At 40.1% G+C, this 19,601-nt stretch overlaps 1 protein-coding gene across 1 annotated transcript; it reads left to right on the forward strand.

The window, feature by feature from the left end:
- Positions 1–205: 205 nt before the first annotated feature.
- On the forward strand, positions 206–10,281 carry cibar1 (CBY1 interacting BAR domain containing 1). The gene is made up of 9 exons (XM_008421963.3): positions 206–364; positions 1,300–1,534; positions 1,621–1,689; positions 2,499–2,600; positions 2,787–2,792; positions 2,958–3,062; positions 3,322–3,435; positions 6,325–6,444; positions 8,092–10,281. Exons 1-9 carry the CDS (start codon positions 324–326, stop codon positions 8,227–8,229), a joined length of 930 nt encoding a protein of 309 aa, XP_008420185.1. The 5' UTR covers positions 206–323; the 3' UTR covers positions 8,230–10,281.
- The last annotated feature ends 9,320 nt before the right edge of the window (positions 10,282–19,601 follow it).

Raw genomic sequence — 19,601 nt, forward strand, 5'->3', positions numbered from 1 at the left:
GTGCCTTAAAATTAAGTCTAATTTGAATGTTCAGCATGTGCAGAACGAAATAAACAAATCCTGATGAGTCATATTATTTTTAAAATAAACAAAGTGATGACTGATTTTTCATCTAAGTAAGAAAAAACAAGTCATTTCCTCCAAAGACTCGATAAACGAAATGAAATCTCAAAAGGAGTCAAAGACCTCATTTCCCAGAATGCAACCTTGAAGCGGAAGTGAACTAGTGACTCCATGGAAACCGCCGATTGGCGTTCAACCCAGCTAGTTGCTAGTTAGCTAAAAAGGAGCGAGTGGACATTCCTGTAAAACGTTTTTATTCCATGTCTGCAGAGATGAGTCGCACGCCGGATGCGAGAGCCAGGTAAAACTCATTTATCAGGATATTTTGAATAAATTAGAATGAAAGTTAATCGAACAAAATCAAGCTCAAAACCAGCAGTGATATAGCTCAGTAGCTTTAATTATTTTGGGTTTTTCGCGAATGTTTTTCTCCTGACTTCTAGCTGAATTATATTGTTAAATATCTTTAGCTAATGTCTACGCGTCTAAGTGAGTTGATTGTTTTTTTTCTCTCTAAGAATCTGGAAATACTGTACATAACGTTATATCCTCAATGTGTCTATGATGCAGGGAGCTTCTTTACAGTTGGCATACATTTTCTGAACTTAAAATCTATCCTATGGCTACGGCATTCATTCTACGATATCCGTGGTCCTTTAACGTTTTTCACGTTTTTGCGAAATTACAAACCTCAGTGTAGCCCATATTTTTCATGAAGTTGAAGGAAAATTCTGTTTTATATTAAGTAAATCTGAAAATGAACTTTATAGAGACGCCTTTCACTGCAATGTTTTAGGTTATTTCTCCACTATCTCTGCACATCGAAAAACCGTCTTGCAGATCCTCAGTTGAATAGGTCTGGTCTTTGACTGGGCCATTCTAACACATGAATACAAAGGCCAGATTTGTGGGGGGCATGAACCTCTTGTCTGGATCCTTGTTTAATGTTATCCTTGCCTAGACTGTTTAATTGGTTTGCTTTGGTAGGCTTAAAGTAATGCCGTGCTCCGTACTTTACATGTTTAGATTATGCACTGGACAGTTTTCCACATGATGCTCACTATTGTTCTATAACCTAACTCTGCTCTAAACTTCACCACCACTTGTCTTGTGAGCTCTTTTGTTTTTAGGATTCTCTTTATTCACTGATGTTCTCTAGCAAAATAAAAATGTCACAAATGTGTTTGTGTGAGCTGTGTTTTTATTAATTGGACCAAATTCATTCTGACCTTCAAGAGATAACCAGACGAGGAAGATCCAGGAGAACATAACCAAAGTGGAGAAACACTTTGGAGACATGTGCCAACTGTTTGCTGCCTACGCCCGCAAAACAGCCAGGCTGCGAGACAAAGCAGACCTTCTTGTCCGGGAAATCGGCTTGTACGCCGACACGGAGACGCCAGACCTGAAGAGGGGGATGAAGCAGTTTGCAGAGCACCTTGCCAAGATTCAAGACTACCGCCAAGCTGAGGTTGATTTTCAGTTACATTTCGTGATATCCAAGTCACATTTAAATGACGTTTTTTGGCCAAATCTAACATGTAAATCACGTTATAGGTGGAAAGACTTGAGGCCAGAGTCATAGAGCCGTTAAAAAGCTATGGAGCTGTGGTGAAACGTAAAAGGGTAAGGGGTCACCGAGAGCCCGGCTTGGGTTGATGAGCACTGATTAAAGTTGAACTAAACAACATAGCTGCACAATTAAAATGTGTGAATTTGTTTTTTTTTTTAAAAGGCCCCTGTCAATGGCCTTGCATGGCTGCAAGAGGGCAGTATTGTTTCAGTGATAAGGTGACGCAAACCCATTAGGTACTCTCGATAGTCAGCACCTTTCCTGTTAAATACTGAAAATTGAAAGTAAGGCCTATTGTTTGTTTGTTTGTAGCATTTAGAGTGCTTGTTTTTATTAGTTATTGTATGAAACTTAAACTTTCTAAAGATGCCTACTTTGTTTTAGATGTCTGGTTTTTCAAATATGTGGATGTGTATATTTAGATAAAAATAATTAAGAATCTATCACGCTTTTCACCCAAAAACATCTGGAGTTTTAGCACCAGCCTCCACTCCCCTCAACCCTGTATAAGCAAGAATAGACGAGAGATCCGTGACTGGAAGAGACAAGTAAAACAAGCAAAAACTTGTTTTACTTGTATGGTACAAGTATTCACTCTTGTACCATAAGCTATATTTATGGCTCATGTGTGGCAATTTCAGCAAATTCTCTGGCGTCATATAAAAATAACGCTTAAACCTTGGTAATTTATGACCTTTTAAGTCTTGTTACACCTTGATAACCGCCCATGTCTAGTGGCAATCTTACTAGGTTAATTAACCTTATGTGAGTTGCAAATGTTGCACTTTTTCTGCAGCTCACCTCATCAGTTTAAAGTTTTATCTGATTGAAATCATGAGAAAAATGTCTCGTGTCTGTGCAGGAGGATCTGAAGGCAACACAGAGCGCCCGAGACAGAGAAGCCAAGCAGATGGCTCAGCTCGAGAAGACCAGACTTAGAAACCCTTCAGACAGACAGATCATCGTATCCTTGTTTTGTTTCTCTTTAGTTCTTGATCAGAAACAAAAAGAAACATTCGTGCAATAGCAGCTGATTGTGATCTCAAATTATAAGTGCTTCATCTGTGAAGCACATTTTCCTTGTTTAGCATTCACCTGATAAAGTAAAATACTCATTTTTGTGTGTGCGTTTCCTTAATTAAACTTTCAGTCTCAGGTCTGCCCCATGAGATCTGCCCGCTTAACTACTCTGCACTGTTTCTTACAAAGTTCATTCTTTGTTCCACTGCAGTGGAAGAACATCTAAAATGCTTATTCCTTGAGAGTTTCGTAGGTGTTTATCGTCTTTTAGTACTTATTATGTGGATTTTCTTGTACCCAGGCTGAAACTGAGCTTCAAAGAGCAACCATGGATGCCACACGAACCACCAAGCAGCTGGAGGAAACCATCGATGAGTTTGAGCGACAGAAGATCCAGGACATAAAGGTTCTCTACTTCCGTTGTTGTCCGGGTTATTTTATTTGTATGAAGCAGTGGGGAGAACAGCAAACTGAAACCATACAGTAGTGACCAGTTTAGTCTCCGGAGTCTGCTGCCCCGCACACAGGCTCATCTTTAGCTGCCTGAAAACTATTCTTGTTTTACTACAAGCTTCCCTGCCACCATTTCCTGTCAGTCGACACGCCGCTCCAGCTCACTCTCGCTCTCGTTCTGTGGATCTTATCTGCATCTTCCTCTCTTACAGAAAGTCTTTGGTGAGTTTGTGACCGTGGAAATGTCCTTCCATGCCAAGGCTCTGGAGATCTACACTGTGGCATTCCAAAGTATCCAAAGTGTGGATGAGGAAGCAGACCTGGAGGTATGGTATGGAGGTGTGCCCGTCAAATGTTAACATGCACTCATTGGCTTGCATTTGAGGTATTCTTTCTTTATGGTGGCATGACTGACCAATAAGCAACTTCACTTATTATTAAAAACTAGTTTGTTTTTTTTTCCTGAGTGAAACAAAATCATCCATGCAGTCTCATAAATATACATTTATATCCACCCATCTTTGCTTGAATGTTGCTTAGCAAGGTGCAGAGAGTTGTAGACATCATCACGTTTTGCCATCACTTTTGGCTGGGTATTTAACTTCTCTTATTGTGAGAAGTGATAGATTCTAGTATTTGATTTCTTGCAAAAGGGTCACACCACTTAAACACAGTTCATTGATTTGAGTTTAGGGCCAATCCAGAAACTTTATGCTAGACTGCTTTATTCATTCCAAAACCAAAACACTTAATATGTTTGGGATCATTGTCTGTTCAAAACACACATTTTTGTCCATGTTATAACCATTTAACTGTAGGGGGGAGAAAGAAAGAAGCTGCATGTGGTCCCGTTTTGTTATTTCATCCACCGCTGCCCCGCTACCACCAGCAGCAAAACTGCAGCTCGGCAGCGTGATGCTGCTACCAGCATGCTTAATATTCAGCACAGTGGTTTGATAACCTCACCTTGACTTCTCTAAAATTTCTTCTCATCATTGAGGCCAACGCACTCAGTCTTTATCTCCTCTGATCGTAAAACGTTTCTTAGAACATAGATGGACTGGCTGCGTGGGTCACTGCTAGCTTAAGTCGAGCTTAAAGGGTTTTATTGTGGAGCACAAGCTTCCCTCTTTGTTGGCACCCTTTTAGTTTTTGTTGAAATGAAACTCACTGTGGTCTCAGTTTACGATCAGCGGTTGGTGAGTTGTTGTGGGTCACTCTATAAACAATTTTGCTTCATCTAACAGTTTTGGTCAGTTGAGAAAAACTTTTGACAAGAGCAGGCGATCCAACCGAAAAATTATTCCGATTACTTTTGGAATAAATATAGCAGCTTAACATCAAGATTCCGGAATACACCGTACTTCAATCATATTGACAATTGAGACTGTTTAGTCTGAATTCGTCAGCTTTTCTGTTGAGAAACATTAATTGGTTAAAAATGTGGTTTCTTTGTAACTTATTAAAGAACAATCAGTCATATAAGGCTGAGTATGTGTACCGTAAATATGATAATATTCAATAAATTAGATTTTTTTTTCGAAAAGTTTATTTCAATAACTATTCACTAAATGAAACACTTTATATAGACACAAACTGAAGTTTTCAAACCTTTGTTTTTGTTAATTATGATGATTTTATTACAGCTAATGATAACACAACATTTTGAATTTCAATGTTGTGCCAAACTAATAAAAAACATGCTTAACACGGAAATGTGGGCTTCATAAAATATGTTTCTCTTTTTTTAAGATCAATATTTCTTAATAAAGATATAATTATTAAGATAAAAATATCTTAAATACATTTTAAAAAATATGTATTTCCAAAAGCTACATTTAATCTGAAAAAATCAGATGTATTTTCTAATTTATTGAATAACTTTGAGTCTGTATGTTAGAAGATTCTTGATAAATTCAAACTTGAACATTCAGCTCTAGTTCTGAAATATCATCAACATTGTACTTTTTTTTTTAGAATCTCAAAAAAAATAGGTTCAAGTCCTTCATAACTCACTATAAATGACAATAATGGAAACTTTTCTACCTGACACTTACTGATCCAATCAAAAAGATTCTCGGCATCGCTGTGGAAACAGTTGTGCCCACAATCAGCACTAAAATGCGCTCTTGTGTTCATCTCCTGTGAGATGATTGTGGTCAGATCGCAAATAAAGAGGAACTGCAAATAATTGATTGCACAGCTCATTACTCAGTCACATGGTCACTTTTACAGACTGCAGTTGTACATAATGAGGCTTTCAAGCCGTCCACAGTTTTAATTGTTAATCAATATCTGGTAAAGGGCTGCACAACAAAGCAACTTAGTAGCTCCTGTAAAATAATCCTGGGTGATGAGGTTTCTATAAACCCAGACAAACATTTCACACCCGATCCAACCACACGTTCACCTCTACGCTATTTTAACAGACAGCGGACGTAGAAGATTTGTTACATCTGAATTTAAGCAGAAACATTTGGTTAACAAGTCTCCCTGTTGAATTCACTTTATTTTTACAGTCATCCTCTGTATCTCATTATTAGATTGTACTTTTCACCAAATCCTAATCCAGTTCGAAGTACGCCCTCTGGTCTTTGTTTGATAAACCTGAGGGTTTTGTTTAATATTCCGACATGTCGCAGTCCACGTCCCGTGGTTTAACTTTGAAGTCATCTGCGGTAATCGCTGCACGATGCGATCACTCGTCCCGGCCTTTCCTCCTTTGTTTACCATCTGCTGAGTGGTTCTCTCGGCTATTTCAAGAGAGAAAGGAAAAACAAAGGAGATCAATGATTCTCAGTGCGCAAAGTTCCTCCTGCGGATGCCCTTGTGTTGTTCCCCTCCGCCCGTCGCCGTCTAATCTGTGTGTTTTTGCACTGAATCATCTGCCTTCCATTCATATCGAAACAAAACTCTTTGCTGAGATGGGGCTGGTTTACGGTGACTCATTGTGCAAAAACATGGGAGATTGAATCATCTGAAACATGCACAATGGTAGGCATGAAGACAGTCCTGATCCTGAGTCCTGAAAAACATCGGCGTGGTTAAAATCACAGCTTAGTGTCAAACTGATAACCGCCGAGCTGCTTTCATTTGTCCTATTTGTCACATTGTTCGGTTGATCTTTAGATATGCAGGCTTTGCTTTAGCAATCCCTCAGTAGTATCTTAACCGTTTTGACGCAGCACCCCCCCACCCCCTTCTGGTTTCGGCAGGTGTTCAGGAATTGTCTGCACCCCCCTGATTTCCAGTCCCGCTTAGACATAGTGCGAGCCAATTCCAAGACGTCCCTTGATCACACCGGGTCTTTCCTGAGTACATCAGGTACCTTACAGGTAAGATGAAACGTTTAAGCAAGAATTTCCCCGAAAGTTCCCTGCTGTCATGGCTTTCTTGTAATCATTTTATCTTTCATGTTTGCGATTGCGTAAGTTTTATTGTTGTGATAAAAAAAAAAGAAAAGAAAACCTCACCGCTGTTTAAAAAAAAACAAAAAAAAACAGTGGCTTCTTCATGCCAGCATGGGCTGGTGCTGGATAAGTGAGTTGTCAGAGAAGAAGCACGGCATTTCCCCATCCATCATTCCTCTTAATTTGCACATGTCACCGCACGCTGCATATATTATCCATTTTCTCCAACATTAACGACCCAGCACTGATCATTTTTGTGAGTGGCTAATTCTGGATTTACTGTGGTTTCTTGCAAAACTATCCACCAATTACAACCAGCATATTCAATTACTTTTATTGGCATTTTATGTGATGAGGGCAACAAAAAGTAGTCCATAATTATGACGTGGAAGAAAAAAGAGTAGCCAGATTTCTATTTTTTCTAATTCAGATTTCTAGGAAATAGTGAACCACCTTTACTTTAATACCCCTAAATCAAATTTATTCCAAACAATGGCGTTTGAAAACATTTATCTATCAGTTTAGTCCTAACAAAAGGAACCTGACAGACTTTACAGAAACTTGTAAGCAAAAAGTATCACAAAGAAAGCAAGGAGGTTGTGGAGAAGTTTAAAACAGGGTAAGGTTATAAAACACTGTACGAAGCTTTGAACATGTGACGGCGTACTGTTCAGTCCACCATCTTAAAACAGAGCATGACACATTTGCAAATACCAAGATATGACTATCCACCTAAACCGACAGGCTGGGCAAGGAGAGGAATAACGAGAGAAGCAACTTGGAGGCCCGGTGTAACTGGGGGAGCTGCAGACATTCACGGCTCAGGCGGGAGAAACTGTTAACGCGACAGTTGTTGTTATGCATTCCACAAAGGTGTCCTTTATGGAAGAGTGGCAAGAAGAAAGTGATTACTGCAAGAAAATCATAAGCGGACCAAGTTGCACTTTCCCAGGTTGATGTTTAAGGAAACTCTCCACCCACTCTGACTGAGGTGGAGATGTTTTTCAAAGAAAAGTGGAGACCTCTGCAAAAGTTGCAGGGAGAAAATACTTGCAGGTGTAATTGCTGCAAATGGCTCTGCAAAGTATTGGGCTCAGAGGGAGCTGAATTTTCACATTTTTATTTGTAAGAAAGAAAAAGAAGCGTGTCTGAGGGAAGGCTTCGGAGGCTGAATATACCCGGTATGTTCAGATACTTTATCTGTCCAGAGATGATCAGATTAAAGGTTTCAGAGACACATTGCAACACACTCCTGTCATACCAGCATGCCTCAGACTTGTCATACCCCTCTTCCTGTGATTAGATTTGAATTTATCCGGAAGCAATCGCTTACTGCTTAGAAAGATACAGACTGATGGTGAGAAACTTGCGCTGCAGAACCTGTTTTACAGCAGAAGACTGAAAGTAAAACACCAATTTTGAGAAATGCGACCTGATTTGGGTTGTGCGGAATTTGCTGATTGAGCAAGGTGACGGAACGAAAACATTCTGGACTCAACCAAAGCACAAAGTGTGCCTAATAAATATCTGCCAAGTGTTTTAGTTGCGCAGTGACTTAATTTGTTGTCACAGCAACAAAGAGCTTCCAGCCGCCAGACGAGAAGAGGGGAGGAGGAGGATGAAGAAGAGGACGAGGATGAATCTGAGGAGGACGAGGAGGAGGAGGACGGTGATGAGGATGAAGACGAGGACTCAGACGACGAACACTAACCTCGTTAAGCCCTTTGTGCTCGTCAGTGGAGGAAGAAAAGAATAACAAAATACAGATTGACTGTTTTAAAAGCGAAGTTGAGTTTCTTCCAGATATGCATTAGGGTGCATGTCTGCATTTATGAAAAAAACGTTTTCATTGTCATGTTTTGTAGAAGACAACCTTTATGCTGTGCCGTTTGTTTTTCAGCAAGCCATTCTTTTGAGCTATATCTTTTTTATATATAGATCTCACATTCTCTAAATATACACTGTATTTGTATGATGGGTCATGTTCCAGTGAAACGGTACTCCGTCTAATAAAAGAATAAAAGCACCCGGCATGCTCTCACCCAGGTTTTCGATTTCGAAAAGCCCAGCAGAGCTTGATTGTTATTTTAGAAACTGTCGGGAGTGTGAATCAGTCCAAGTGACAGTAGTTATGTGATGACGGCAGTTAAAAGTGACTCATCTCTACCACAGACGTGCAAAAATGGAAACAAATGGGGAGTCGGAAACTTTTCGCGGCGCACCGTTTGCGTTCGTGTGGATGAATACGGATGCATGCGTGGCATAAATCAAGCCCCCCATGTCCATGCATGTTGCACTTGACAAAAAACAAACAAAAAAAAAAAACCCTCTTGTGTGTTCAGGAGGCTGTGTGCTGTTGTCTGTCATGGTAGAGGCTGCAACCACAGTGTCCGCTGATGGCTCCTGTCTGTCTTGGATGAGTCACTCTACACAATTCGCAGCTGGCCGTGTCATAATGAATTCTCTTCTGCCTCCGGTGCTCTATGGCACACATGCACCTGTGTTAAAGAAATGCTAAATATGTGTGCAAATTTACAGTCTTTTAAACCTAAAATTTGATCCGTACGCAATAAACTCGATGGAGACCGTAACCTCGCCTGCAGGGACATTAATTATCTCACTGGCTTCGACTAAAAGGTGCGTAGGTGGTGTGTCATGAAACCTCTCTGCAGCAGCACCCAAACGCACATAAAGGTTAATGTGTACGCAAACATGGCCACACTAGCACGCACTCACGTAGCCGTTTGTCTTTACTGTGCCGAGTGGCCCGCGTTGCAGTGACTCATCACCTGCAGTTTGTGTGATGAGGTGAGTCAGAAGTTTTCCAATCGCAGATAAACCTTCCACTCCCTTATCGCAGCCAAAGAGTGACTTTTGAGAGAAACTGGATCTGACAGGAGCGAAGAGAAAGACTTGCACGATTGGAGTGGTAAAAAAAAAAGAAAAAGAAAAAAAGCGCCAGCTTTCTGCCTTAGCCAAGAAAGTCAGAGGTGCCAGAGGAGGCAAGAGTTGGTTTATGAGTCAGAGAGCGAAAAAACAAAAACAAACAAGATGCAAAGACATAGGAGGAGGAGACGGGGGATGCAGGGACAACTTGGAGAGGTCAGTCAAAGCTCCAGGTTCTTATACTTGACTCATAGGCCGGCAGCGTCACACCCCTCCTATCAAACTCTACACCTGCGGCACAAGTCAGCCGCAGCACGGCCTCATGCAGACGCCTTCATGTGCTGCGTCTTTCCCTTGAGGTCACTGGCACTGATCTTACTTTGCCAACAGCTTTTTTTTTCTTTCTTTCTGAACACCGATTTAAATGAGTACAAATTGTTCAGAACTTGTTTAAAGAGATTGCCTTATTGGCGAGCGTTTCAAATGACATGTTTTAACGGCGTCGCAGCCAAGGCTTCAGTGTAGGCATTAGTGATTCGCATTGATTGGTTGACAGGAAAAGCGAGTGACATTTTCTGATAGAGATTTTTCTTTACTTTTTGTCTTTTTGCAATTACAAATCTGAGTAAAGATCTCATGGTGTTCGTCAAAAATCTAATTTTGGGTCAAATGTTCTCACAATGTGCAGGAGAGGACGGGTCAATGTATATTTATTCGTCTTAAATTTGCTTTTTTCCCCCCTGAAAATCTTCATTTTTTAAATGTCTTTTAGTTTATCTCAGCTTAAATGTTTTTAAGTTAATCTTCTTAAAGTGTTTTGCTGAAAAGCCCTTTGAATTACCTTGTTGATTACAAATAAACCTGCCTTGTCTCATTTGCATGTGTGCTGTTGTGACCTTGACATCAAACTCTCACAATTCCCCACAAATGAACGTCTCAAGTGACGTTTTCTGATAACAGCGCCTCTCTCGTTGACGCCACCAGAGGGCGATGTTTCAGCGTTTTCCCATCTGCCTGCTCAGTCCGTCAGACAGAAACAAGGAGACATCGTGTTCTTTTCTCCCCACGGGCAGCAGCAGTACGCGAGATTCACCTCAAACCGACTGTTTTTGAAGTCTGACTTTTAATCAGCGTGCAAAATCTTCAAGATGTGGTTTGTTTTTATGTGAAAAAAAAAAACACACTACTTCATACCTCAGATATTTTAAGTACAAAACTGTTTTGTATTTAAAAAGAAAAAAAAAAGGTTAAATTTTAATCAGATCTTGACATCATGCTGCGTATCTGCTAGTCTAGCTGAAACAGATGATTCATTCTTTAAGGCTGACATAGATGGATGATTTTAGCACAACCCTCTTCATATTTTTTCTTATCCTTCCACATTCCCAAATGAGTTTGTGCAGAAGCAAAATTCAGAAGTTAGTTTTAGTATCTAGGGGGTACAACTCATACTGGCCATCCTATAGATCTGGCACACAAAAAGGAAAGGATTCCCTTTGCTCATTTTCTGACTCATCTGCAATCACATTACTGGGTGTGCAACCCTCTGCCTTTCAGTCCGTCTAAATGATGGAAATGTTTGTTTTTTTCATTTAGAGGGAGTGCATTTGATTATGTGTGTGTATATATATATATATTTGCGTGTGTGTGTATGTGTGAATGAGTGCCACAAAGTACAGTTGTTTGCAATATTAAACAGTGTTGTGCCGCCGGCTCTTATAAAATCGACCAGCAGCATAGCTGGAGTGTGATTCACACACTGACTCACTGGCAACGCGGCTATGGCGTGTGTATATGTGTGTGTAAGAGAGAGAGAGAGTGAGTGTGTCGCAAGCCACACACACACAGTCTCTGTCAGACCTGCCTTGTTCTGGTGGTGTTCTAAGAACCTCTAACCGCACCACATTCCCTGGAGTTTACACCCGCAGACAAGGTTAGGAGCTTACAGGGGCAAAAGCATATCCTTCTTTACTGGTGGACAGCAAACCTTGTAATCCAGTGAGCAATTCATCCTTTTCTCCTGCTTCATGAAATTCTCCCTAAAGCTATAAAACCTCATTTACAACTTGGGGAGAAAAAAAAAGACAACTTGTTGAGTTTTGGACATGTTTAATATGTTTTATTTTCTGTTTTATTGTCAAATAAAATATTCTGAATGATCAATTTTCTTCTTTTAGTTTTATACTGAGGGAAAATAAAGAGAGGATAGGGGCCAGCTTAGTCATTTTTAGATGTAAAAATGGAAAATGATGGGGGGGAAACAACTACTACTCAAAAAATAATTTGCAGCCTAATTAGATAAAACGTTTTTAAAAAGGCACTGAGGACATTTAACAAAATAAGTGCAATTTTTATTATCTGTCCCCCCCTCCCCCCCACATTTTAGCCAAAACTACAAGCTGCTGCTCAGTGTCTTAGTGATCTGTTTACAGCCGCAGCCTGTTCTCCTTTTCTCTGATTTATGAGCCAACATGAATACGGTGTACCTGTTGTCAAGGGCAGTAAGTCAAAACAGTTATTGTAAAGTATCTTTGGTGAGTTCCAGGATCAGAGGAACAAGAGTAAATCATTAGATGCTTGTGCTTTAAACAAGGGTGCAGTATTGTAAATCTGTCCCAGTATGTCAACTATATGCAATGCAACTATATATCATTTGATGTAGATATGGGAGGAAGTGACTTATTTACTTCCAGACGCCTAACAGCGATGTCATTCCCCGTCCAGCATAAATCACAATTTGCAAAAGGCAATTGAAAATCACCACGTACCTGTATGGGAACATTTACTTACATTCTGGTTGGCTAAACCCATTTCTATTACCTGTATAGAAAAGTTACTTTAAAAAAAAACGTTTGCTGTTCTCATTGTAAATGTGATGCCATGGGAGGGCATTTTAGGCTGAAAATGATATAATGCTAAAACCCTTCCACATAAACTGCATCTTCCAAGTCAGTGGTTTAACTGAGAACATCAGTGATGTGCCTGGGGATGAAAACAGCATCCATGAGTCATCTTTCAGGAGTGAGGATGAAGAGGGTTTAGCCGCTCTGTTAAACAATATGTTGGGTAATAATTGTAAAGCTCTTCTGAGGTCACTTTCTAATGTAAATTCGACCGACTCCTGTGAATCTAATGAATGCTTGGGGTTTTTTGGGGGGTTGAAATGAAAGTGAGCGATGCTCAAATGTCATTACTGCTTCACTAGAAAGTACTTCCATGTTGCTGACAGGACAGCCCTCAGAGAAGCCTCAAGAACTTTGTCACTGGTTTCGCTCCAATCTCAGACGAGTTTATTGTGCCAATGCTATTGAAAGAACATCGTTTCTGAGCATCTTTTTCTTACACCAGGAATTGATTTGTGGAAGAACTCTATGGAGGTTCATTTGGAATAATGTTTATAAGGTTTATAAAAATTAACAGCTGCTGCTATTTACACAAATCATGTTCCTTTGCTAAAACTATTTCGTTCAGTTGATAAGAAAAACTGTGGAAATGAGATAACTCCATAATATACAATCAACTCCGTGTGACCAAGACCTTTGAACTTTTATTTATAAGAGATCCCCTTTTCACCGTGAAGTGAATTGACTAATTTTCCAACTTGCTTGGTGTTTTAGTTTGCTTTGATTTAATTAAACCTAACCTCCAACTGCTTGTAGGTTTCAAGCAGTTACAATCACATAATATAAGTAGACCACCTTAAGTTAGGCAGAAGCAAAAGCTAATTATTTGAATAAAAAAAAAATCTGTTTTATTCATGCAAAAATGATAGTATGATATTAGGAATTGAGAAAACATAGCCAAAAAACTAAAATGAACTGCTAATAAAAATGGTTGGACTTAGTTGCAGCTGGTGACTCTCTGGTATGCAGCAATATGACCAACATTGTATTTGTTTTTAAATGTGCTATATACATAAACTAGAACTCTGGACCTGATCGATGCAGGTCTACATCAGGTGAAAAGAAAAAGAAAGTTAATATTAGCCGGGGCTGCAGACACACTAACTTAACGATCACTTTAAACCACAATCTCCAAATAGCTGGGTTCCTATGCAGCTGTGCTGCACACTCTGTGTTTTGGGCATGTAACCCTTAATGAGGATGTGGAACTCGGTTGAATGTGAACACAAAGTCATGATGTGGAAAGAAAAAATTCAGCCCTTGCTCTTGCACAAGAGTGACACCACCCCACCTTTCACATTTTGACAATTTTAAGCTGAGTGTTTCCTGTTAGTGCCGTTGCCACACCCTGCTTCTGTCATCCTCACCAGGATGAAAAAGATGTCGAGCTAAAAACTGATGACAAGATGTCACATGAAAATCTCTTGGGAGTATCTTAGGTCAAAATCTGAATTTGAACAAAGTAAAGAACAGCTGAAAAAAGAACTATTTCATTCATTATTCTGCCTCATCGCTAAATAGAAAGGAAATGTGTGATCCAAATCAACCTAAACAGTAAAAGATCAATGTAATATGACATCAGGAATATAAAAAAAGAAGAAAAAAAAAGTTAAGTACGTCTTTATACAGTGTATGTTTGTGTAATGTCAGTTGTATACAGGAGTTTCTCGTCGTAATTCAGCAAAAGGCGAAACTGTGCAAGTGCGTGAAAAGTTTTGGCAGGTACTGCAGCACGACTTCTTCACGGCTGGGATGAATCTGATAGACGAACTATTTTCTGAGGTGATTCATCTTGCAGTTTTAACTGATCTGTCTAAAGACTTTTACCGATTAAGACAAAACATATCAAAACACTGAAAGGGAGGCGGCTACCACTGCTTGCCCTTTTTTATAAAAAAAAAAAAAACCACAAACCCTTAAAATGACACAGCTTTAAATGAAAGTGTTACGCAAGAACATTCACCAAAGGTTCTGAGAACATGCGCTTTCACCTCGACAAGACACACACACACACACACAGCGTAGAACTGGACATGGGACAGCCTGGGAACAACTAGTCCACTAATGATGTCTATCCCGTGAGGATTTAGTACTGCACTGAGGAATGCAGGCCCTCTCCTCTCATGAGTGACCTGCCCTGTCGCACACAGAGACACAAACATGCATGGAGCTGCTTGACCGTCTCAGACCTCCGCTCTTACACATGAATGATAGGAGGCATCCGAGAATAGGGAGCTCGTAATATAGCAGGCGTTGCGTTTGAAGCAAGCGTAACAAGCGCACTGAGGAATTTGACACTAATCTGAGATGAGAGCGAATATGGGCAGGAAGACAAGGGGAGGGGGGGAAAAACAGGACTAGAAGAAGGAATAAATAAACAAGGGCACCGAGGGGTCAGGGTAAGAAGGAGGGAGTGAATCGCTGCCGTGAGGATATGGATGTCAGAGTATTATTTACACGTAAAGTTTGTTCGTGTGATCCGAATGTGAGAGGCATCTTGAATGAGTGCAGCAGCACCGATCTGGTGTCTGAAGCAGCCAGACCCCCATCACTGCCTCCTGCTAACTGCTAGACGTCGTGACTGTCCGTCTCTGGCAGAGCGGAGATGGACAGAGTGAGAGGCACTCTGAGAAAAAAACTTTGCAAATCTGCTTTGAGCCCAGAGTCAAGTCGAAATCAAAGTCTGGTAAAACTCTTGATGAGTTTCCCGTCTTTGGGTGCCAATAATCAGTGTTTCTATAAAAAAAATTATTTTATTTTTTTAGCATTTATTTCCATGGGTTTGCTAAAAGTCTCTTCTTCAGAGACTTTTGGGCCAATTTCACTAGATGGTGAAATCAGCAAACATGAAACTCAAGTAGTAGTTTGGTGATTCATTCTAATCTGCAATTTCCTCATCAATTATTAGTTTGGAATGCATAAAACATATCTTTGGTCAATATTGCACTTTGTATCAAATTAGACTGATAACATTTGCCAAGAAGCACAAATGCTAGTAAGCAGCCTTGTTGCAAGTTATCCAAAATGTGTGGCTGATCACTATTAATCTTAATAGCAGCTCATTTTGAATAAGATTACTGAAGATTTAATGAAATCCCCCCAGCCCAGTCCTCTTAGCAACCTGCTTTCATTGCTTTTGTTGTTGCCAACGTTTCCAAAAATGAGTGCCGTGTTCTCATATGTTCTTCAACCATTTTGGGACGGGAGGTTTCAACATAGATAAACACTTTCTTAATAATAAGAAATGCAAAGCAGATAGTTTAAAACAAACTTAAATTGCTCCTAAAAACCTGTCCTGTTCTTTACACTTATTGTATAAAATCATACAGGGGAAAAAAAATGCCAAAACAGCTGTTTCTTATTACTTGATAATAAAGATTTTGAACTGATTTTGTAGGTGGGTGGGGGAGGGGTGCAAGGAGCCACAGGAGGCTGAACACTAGAGGTCACCGACCTCTGCTTTAGAGTCATCAAACCAATGCGTCTTAAATCAAGTTTATAGTTTGCCGTGTCCATAGCAGAGCTTTTAGTTGGTGTCAATTGTTACAAGCGTTATGTAATATGATCTGCTTGCCAACAGTCCCTCTTAAAAATGACAACATGTCACTACAGTAGGGCCGTCCTTTGAAATAAATGCCGGGCTCTCTGGTAATCGTCCCAGAGCCGGACATGTGCAGTGCAGCGCGGCGCGGCCGTCATGCATGCCGAATGCCTTCCGCGTCATTGTTTTGGAAAATGTGGCAGGGGTTGCCATGGAGCTTGTGTTTGATCTTCTGTAATTAAACAATCTCGCTGATTGCACAACGTCTCTCCCTGGCTCATCTTCCGTCAGCCTCCAGCCGTGGACATCTCATCAAGCGGCACATTAACCAGCGCTCACCCAGTCGCCTCCCTGCTGTGATTTGTCCTTACATGGCCTAAGGTGAGTGAGAGGGTGAAGGAGAGCGGAGGGGAAGCAGAGAGATAAGGATCATCCGATGATTCAATCAAGCTCACGTTTGCTAAGTGAGTTGGATTTACTTTTTAAGCTCAATGGAACCGACAAGTTTAAAACCCCCAAGTTGTTGGTCTTGACTACGATATTTGAGGCATTATCTTTGTGATTCTATGTAGTATTCTTTGAAAAGCATTTCATATTTATTATTTTTCATACACTTTATTTAATAAAAAAAATTGACAGTCAGTCCCGGTTTTGCCTCAGATCATCTTTGCCAATAATGCACTTCAACTTGCAATGTAGCGCATCTAAACTTCTTGAGGCACATCAGTTCAGTTTATTTGGTTTATGAAATTAGTTTGACAGTGACTACGTACGAGAGCATAAACTGAAAAGTATGAAAAGATGTACCAGGCTTTAGTTCTTAGAGCTAAATTGCGTCTGCAGTCCCTCACTCACACACACACACACACGCACACACACGCACACACACACACACACACACACACACACACACACACACACACACACATGCACGACCTGTAACTAAAACATAAAACCACCCAGCACTAAAGGGATTCTTGGGACAGACAAGAGAATAACTCTCTGCTCGCTATCCCAGAGTCAAAGTGGGCGCAGTTTGGGAAAAATATTAAGAAAAACTGTAATAATGTGGGGAGCTGAACAATGTAGATAATTGTTTTAATCTAAAATGCTGTGGGTGCTTCGAGATCATCTGGAACCGCTCTGCACAAAAACATTCAGCATATTTACTTTCAATGATTTTGCTGTCTTTGCATTCACATAACACAGTAAATAAATTATGTATAGCAGGGAAAAGTCACGCTAATTTATCAAGAATATATTAAATAACTTCAGTTCTGCAAAATGTGCCACAGCTAAATTCACCTCAAGCATCTATCCTTAACGTTGCAACTCTTGGTTTAAAATATTACATTATCAATTTCCTGTAAAGATGATCCTGTATGCAAATCTTCAGCAGTATTCACATACATTTCTAATGGCTCTGTCACTAAATAAATGTGGCCCTTAATAAGAAAAGCAAATTTTATCTAGTGGTATAATTTTAATAATAATAATAAAACAAAATAAAGCACTGATCAGTTGCTGAATGCCTTTGCGGACGTCACCCAAAACCATGTGCACATGGAAGCTCGCTTCCCTACCAAACATGTTGCTCTGTAAGTGAGACGGCATCAGTGAGGCTTGTGCAGAACGCTGCTGAAAAACCTCTGGCAAAATGTGAAATGTTATATTATTTTCCACTTTGTTGAACCTTAAAATAAGTCAAAGTAAAGGTAGGTGGCAAATAAAAACCCTTTCTCCTGGGCAGATCTCTATCTGTTTCGCTCTTTCTGTATCTGCCTTTATTCTCCAGTGAGTGTGAACTATGAACCGGATCAGACTATTACAACCCGGGGCTTTCCACTGAAGGTATTCCCACAACTTTTGGACTTTTTTTTTTTTTTGCAACCTGGTGATGCAATAGCCCAACGGTTAGATTTGTATCCAAACAAAAATAAATAACATGTAATCTCGCTCCTGAACTTCAAGGTTCTTTCCCTGTACACCCCCCTGATTTGTTGCTTGTAAATCACATTTACATCATCTGAAGTAGCAAGGCAGGCAGAGGAGACCACCCCTGATAAAGATATTTTCGGATTTATACAAGTTAGGCAATTTCACAACATTCTTACCGGCCAGTAGGCAGAGTTTTCCTATAAATCCGAGATTTCTTTTGTTTTATTGATTAATAAAACGATTGGAAACAGTGTTGTGAGAGAGCTAACGTGAAACTAATTTGAGGAGCTGTAAAACAGCAACAACAGCTTAGCAGTGCAGAAGATCACCTCTGCTTGCGTTTTGACACTGCGCTCGCTGCAGTTTGTCGTGAGTCTGGAAGCAGCTGTGTGAAGTTTTGAAGAGCTGGAAAGTTGTGCAACTGTGACCCATTTGCCCAAAGCAAACAGCAACATTCTAAAAAAAGGTTTTCATGCATTTTTTTTCCTCTCTCTGTTTTCTACCAGGCTTATTTGACATTAATAAACAGGGTGTGCTTGCTTTTTTATTTTTTTCTTCTTCCCTCTTCCGTTCGAGGCTCTGCTGCCGCACATTGTAAGAGGGAGCTACTTCTTTACAGCCGACTCCCTGAAAAAGGGCATGTATATGAATCATGTGCTGTTTTAGCAGTGTTTTAATCATAGTCTACAATGACAAGCGGCTCGTAGCTCTTTTAATATTTCAAAGGTCATCTGGTTTCCCAAAAAAAAATGGCTTGGAAATGGGAGCTGCTGACTTATCCTGTGAGAGCCTGTAAGCATTCCTGCATAAACACAACCTCTGGAACCTGTGGGTGGCTGTTCAGAAGCTAAACTGCAAGCAGCTTAAAAGGCACTTTTGTGAAATATTTAACGTCTGCTGCATGTAAAGATGCACTTAGCTACATATTTATATGTTTAATAAATTATAACGCATGCTCCGAAGGGGCTTGTTTGTCAGATTAAAGGTAATTTTTTAAAAATAATTTCCTTTAAGTTGTTATCACGCATGCTTTTCATTAAGCCCACATTTATGTATTAAAATTGGTTTCACTGGTCTGACGCAAAATTCTGGTTTTAAATGTCATGTTTTCATAAGCTGTAAGTGAATGCTTGAAAATAAGCAAACTTTCTAATGTTAATTTTATTGAGTGAGTGTGTAGAAAGTGAATAAAGACGACTTTAAAAAAACGAAAAGCTGAAAGGTGTGGCGTGAATTTGTATCTACCCTCCCGAGTCAGATACTTTGTAGAATTACTTCTTTTTGCAATTACAGCTGTGAGTCTCTCATGTCTCTACCAGCTTTGGAAACCTAGAGACAGGAATTTAGACCCATTCTTCTTTACGTAAGAGCTCAAACTGGCTCTGATTGGACAAAAATGGACCCATTGCCCCTGATTCAACTCATTTGCACCTCCCTGTCATATTTGACCCACTTCCCCGTCCCTGCTGAAGTACAACATTCTCTGTGATACTGCCGCCACCAGGTTCTAGAGACGGTGTATCCTACTAACGGACGCAGCATCTGTGCGGTATCATTTCATTTTGTAAAAACTCTTCTGCAAGAAAATCACCAAATGTACGAGAGACAAGCATTTGCTTATATGACCCTGCAGTAAAAACCTGACTGAACTCGGCTGAACACGGGAAAAGGGAACACCTGTGGTGCAAGATAAATATGACGGGTTGATGAAACAGATGTTTCAGTCACAAGGTAACCCTGTCAGCAGTGAGCTATGCAGCGCTGTTTGTGAACACATGCATGTGAAATCATGAGGGGTAATATCCTCTGTGCCT

The sequence above is a fragment of the Poecilia reticulata genome, chromosome 11, assembly GCF_904066995.2.
Source record: "Poecilia reticulata chromosome 11, P_reticulata-male-v2, whole genome shotgun sequence".
NCBI lineage: Eukaryota > Metazoa > Chordata > Actinopteri > Cyprinodontiformes > Poeciliidae > Poecilia > Poecilia reticulata.

What these genes read in the sequence shown, in the direction of transcription:
- cibar1 (XM_008421963.3), top strand. Translation starts at nt 324, where the DNA reads ATGTCTGCAGAGATGAGTCGCACGCCGGATGCGAGAGCCAG. An exon ending in ATGAGGAAGCAGACCTGGAG is followed by an intron (nt 3,436 to 6,324) that starts GTATGGTATGGA and finishes TGGTTTCGGCAG; the next exon opens with GTGTTCAGGAATTGTCTGCA. An exon ending in GTACATCAGGTACCTTACAG is followed by an intron (nt 6,445 to 8,091) that starts GTAAGATGAAAC and finishes TTGTTGTCACAG; the next exon opens with CAACAAAGAGCTTCCAGCCG.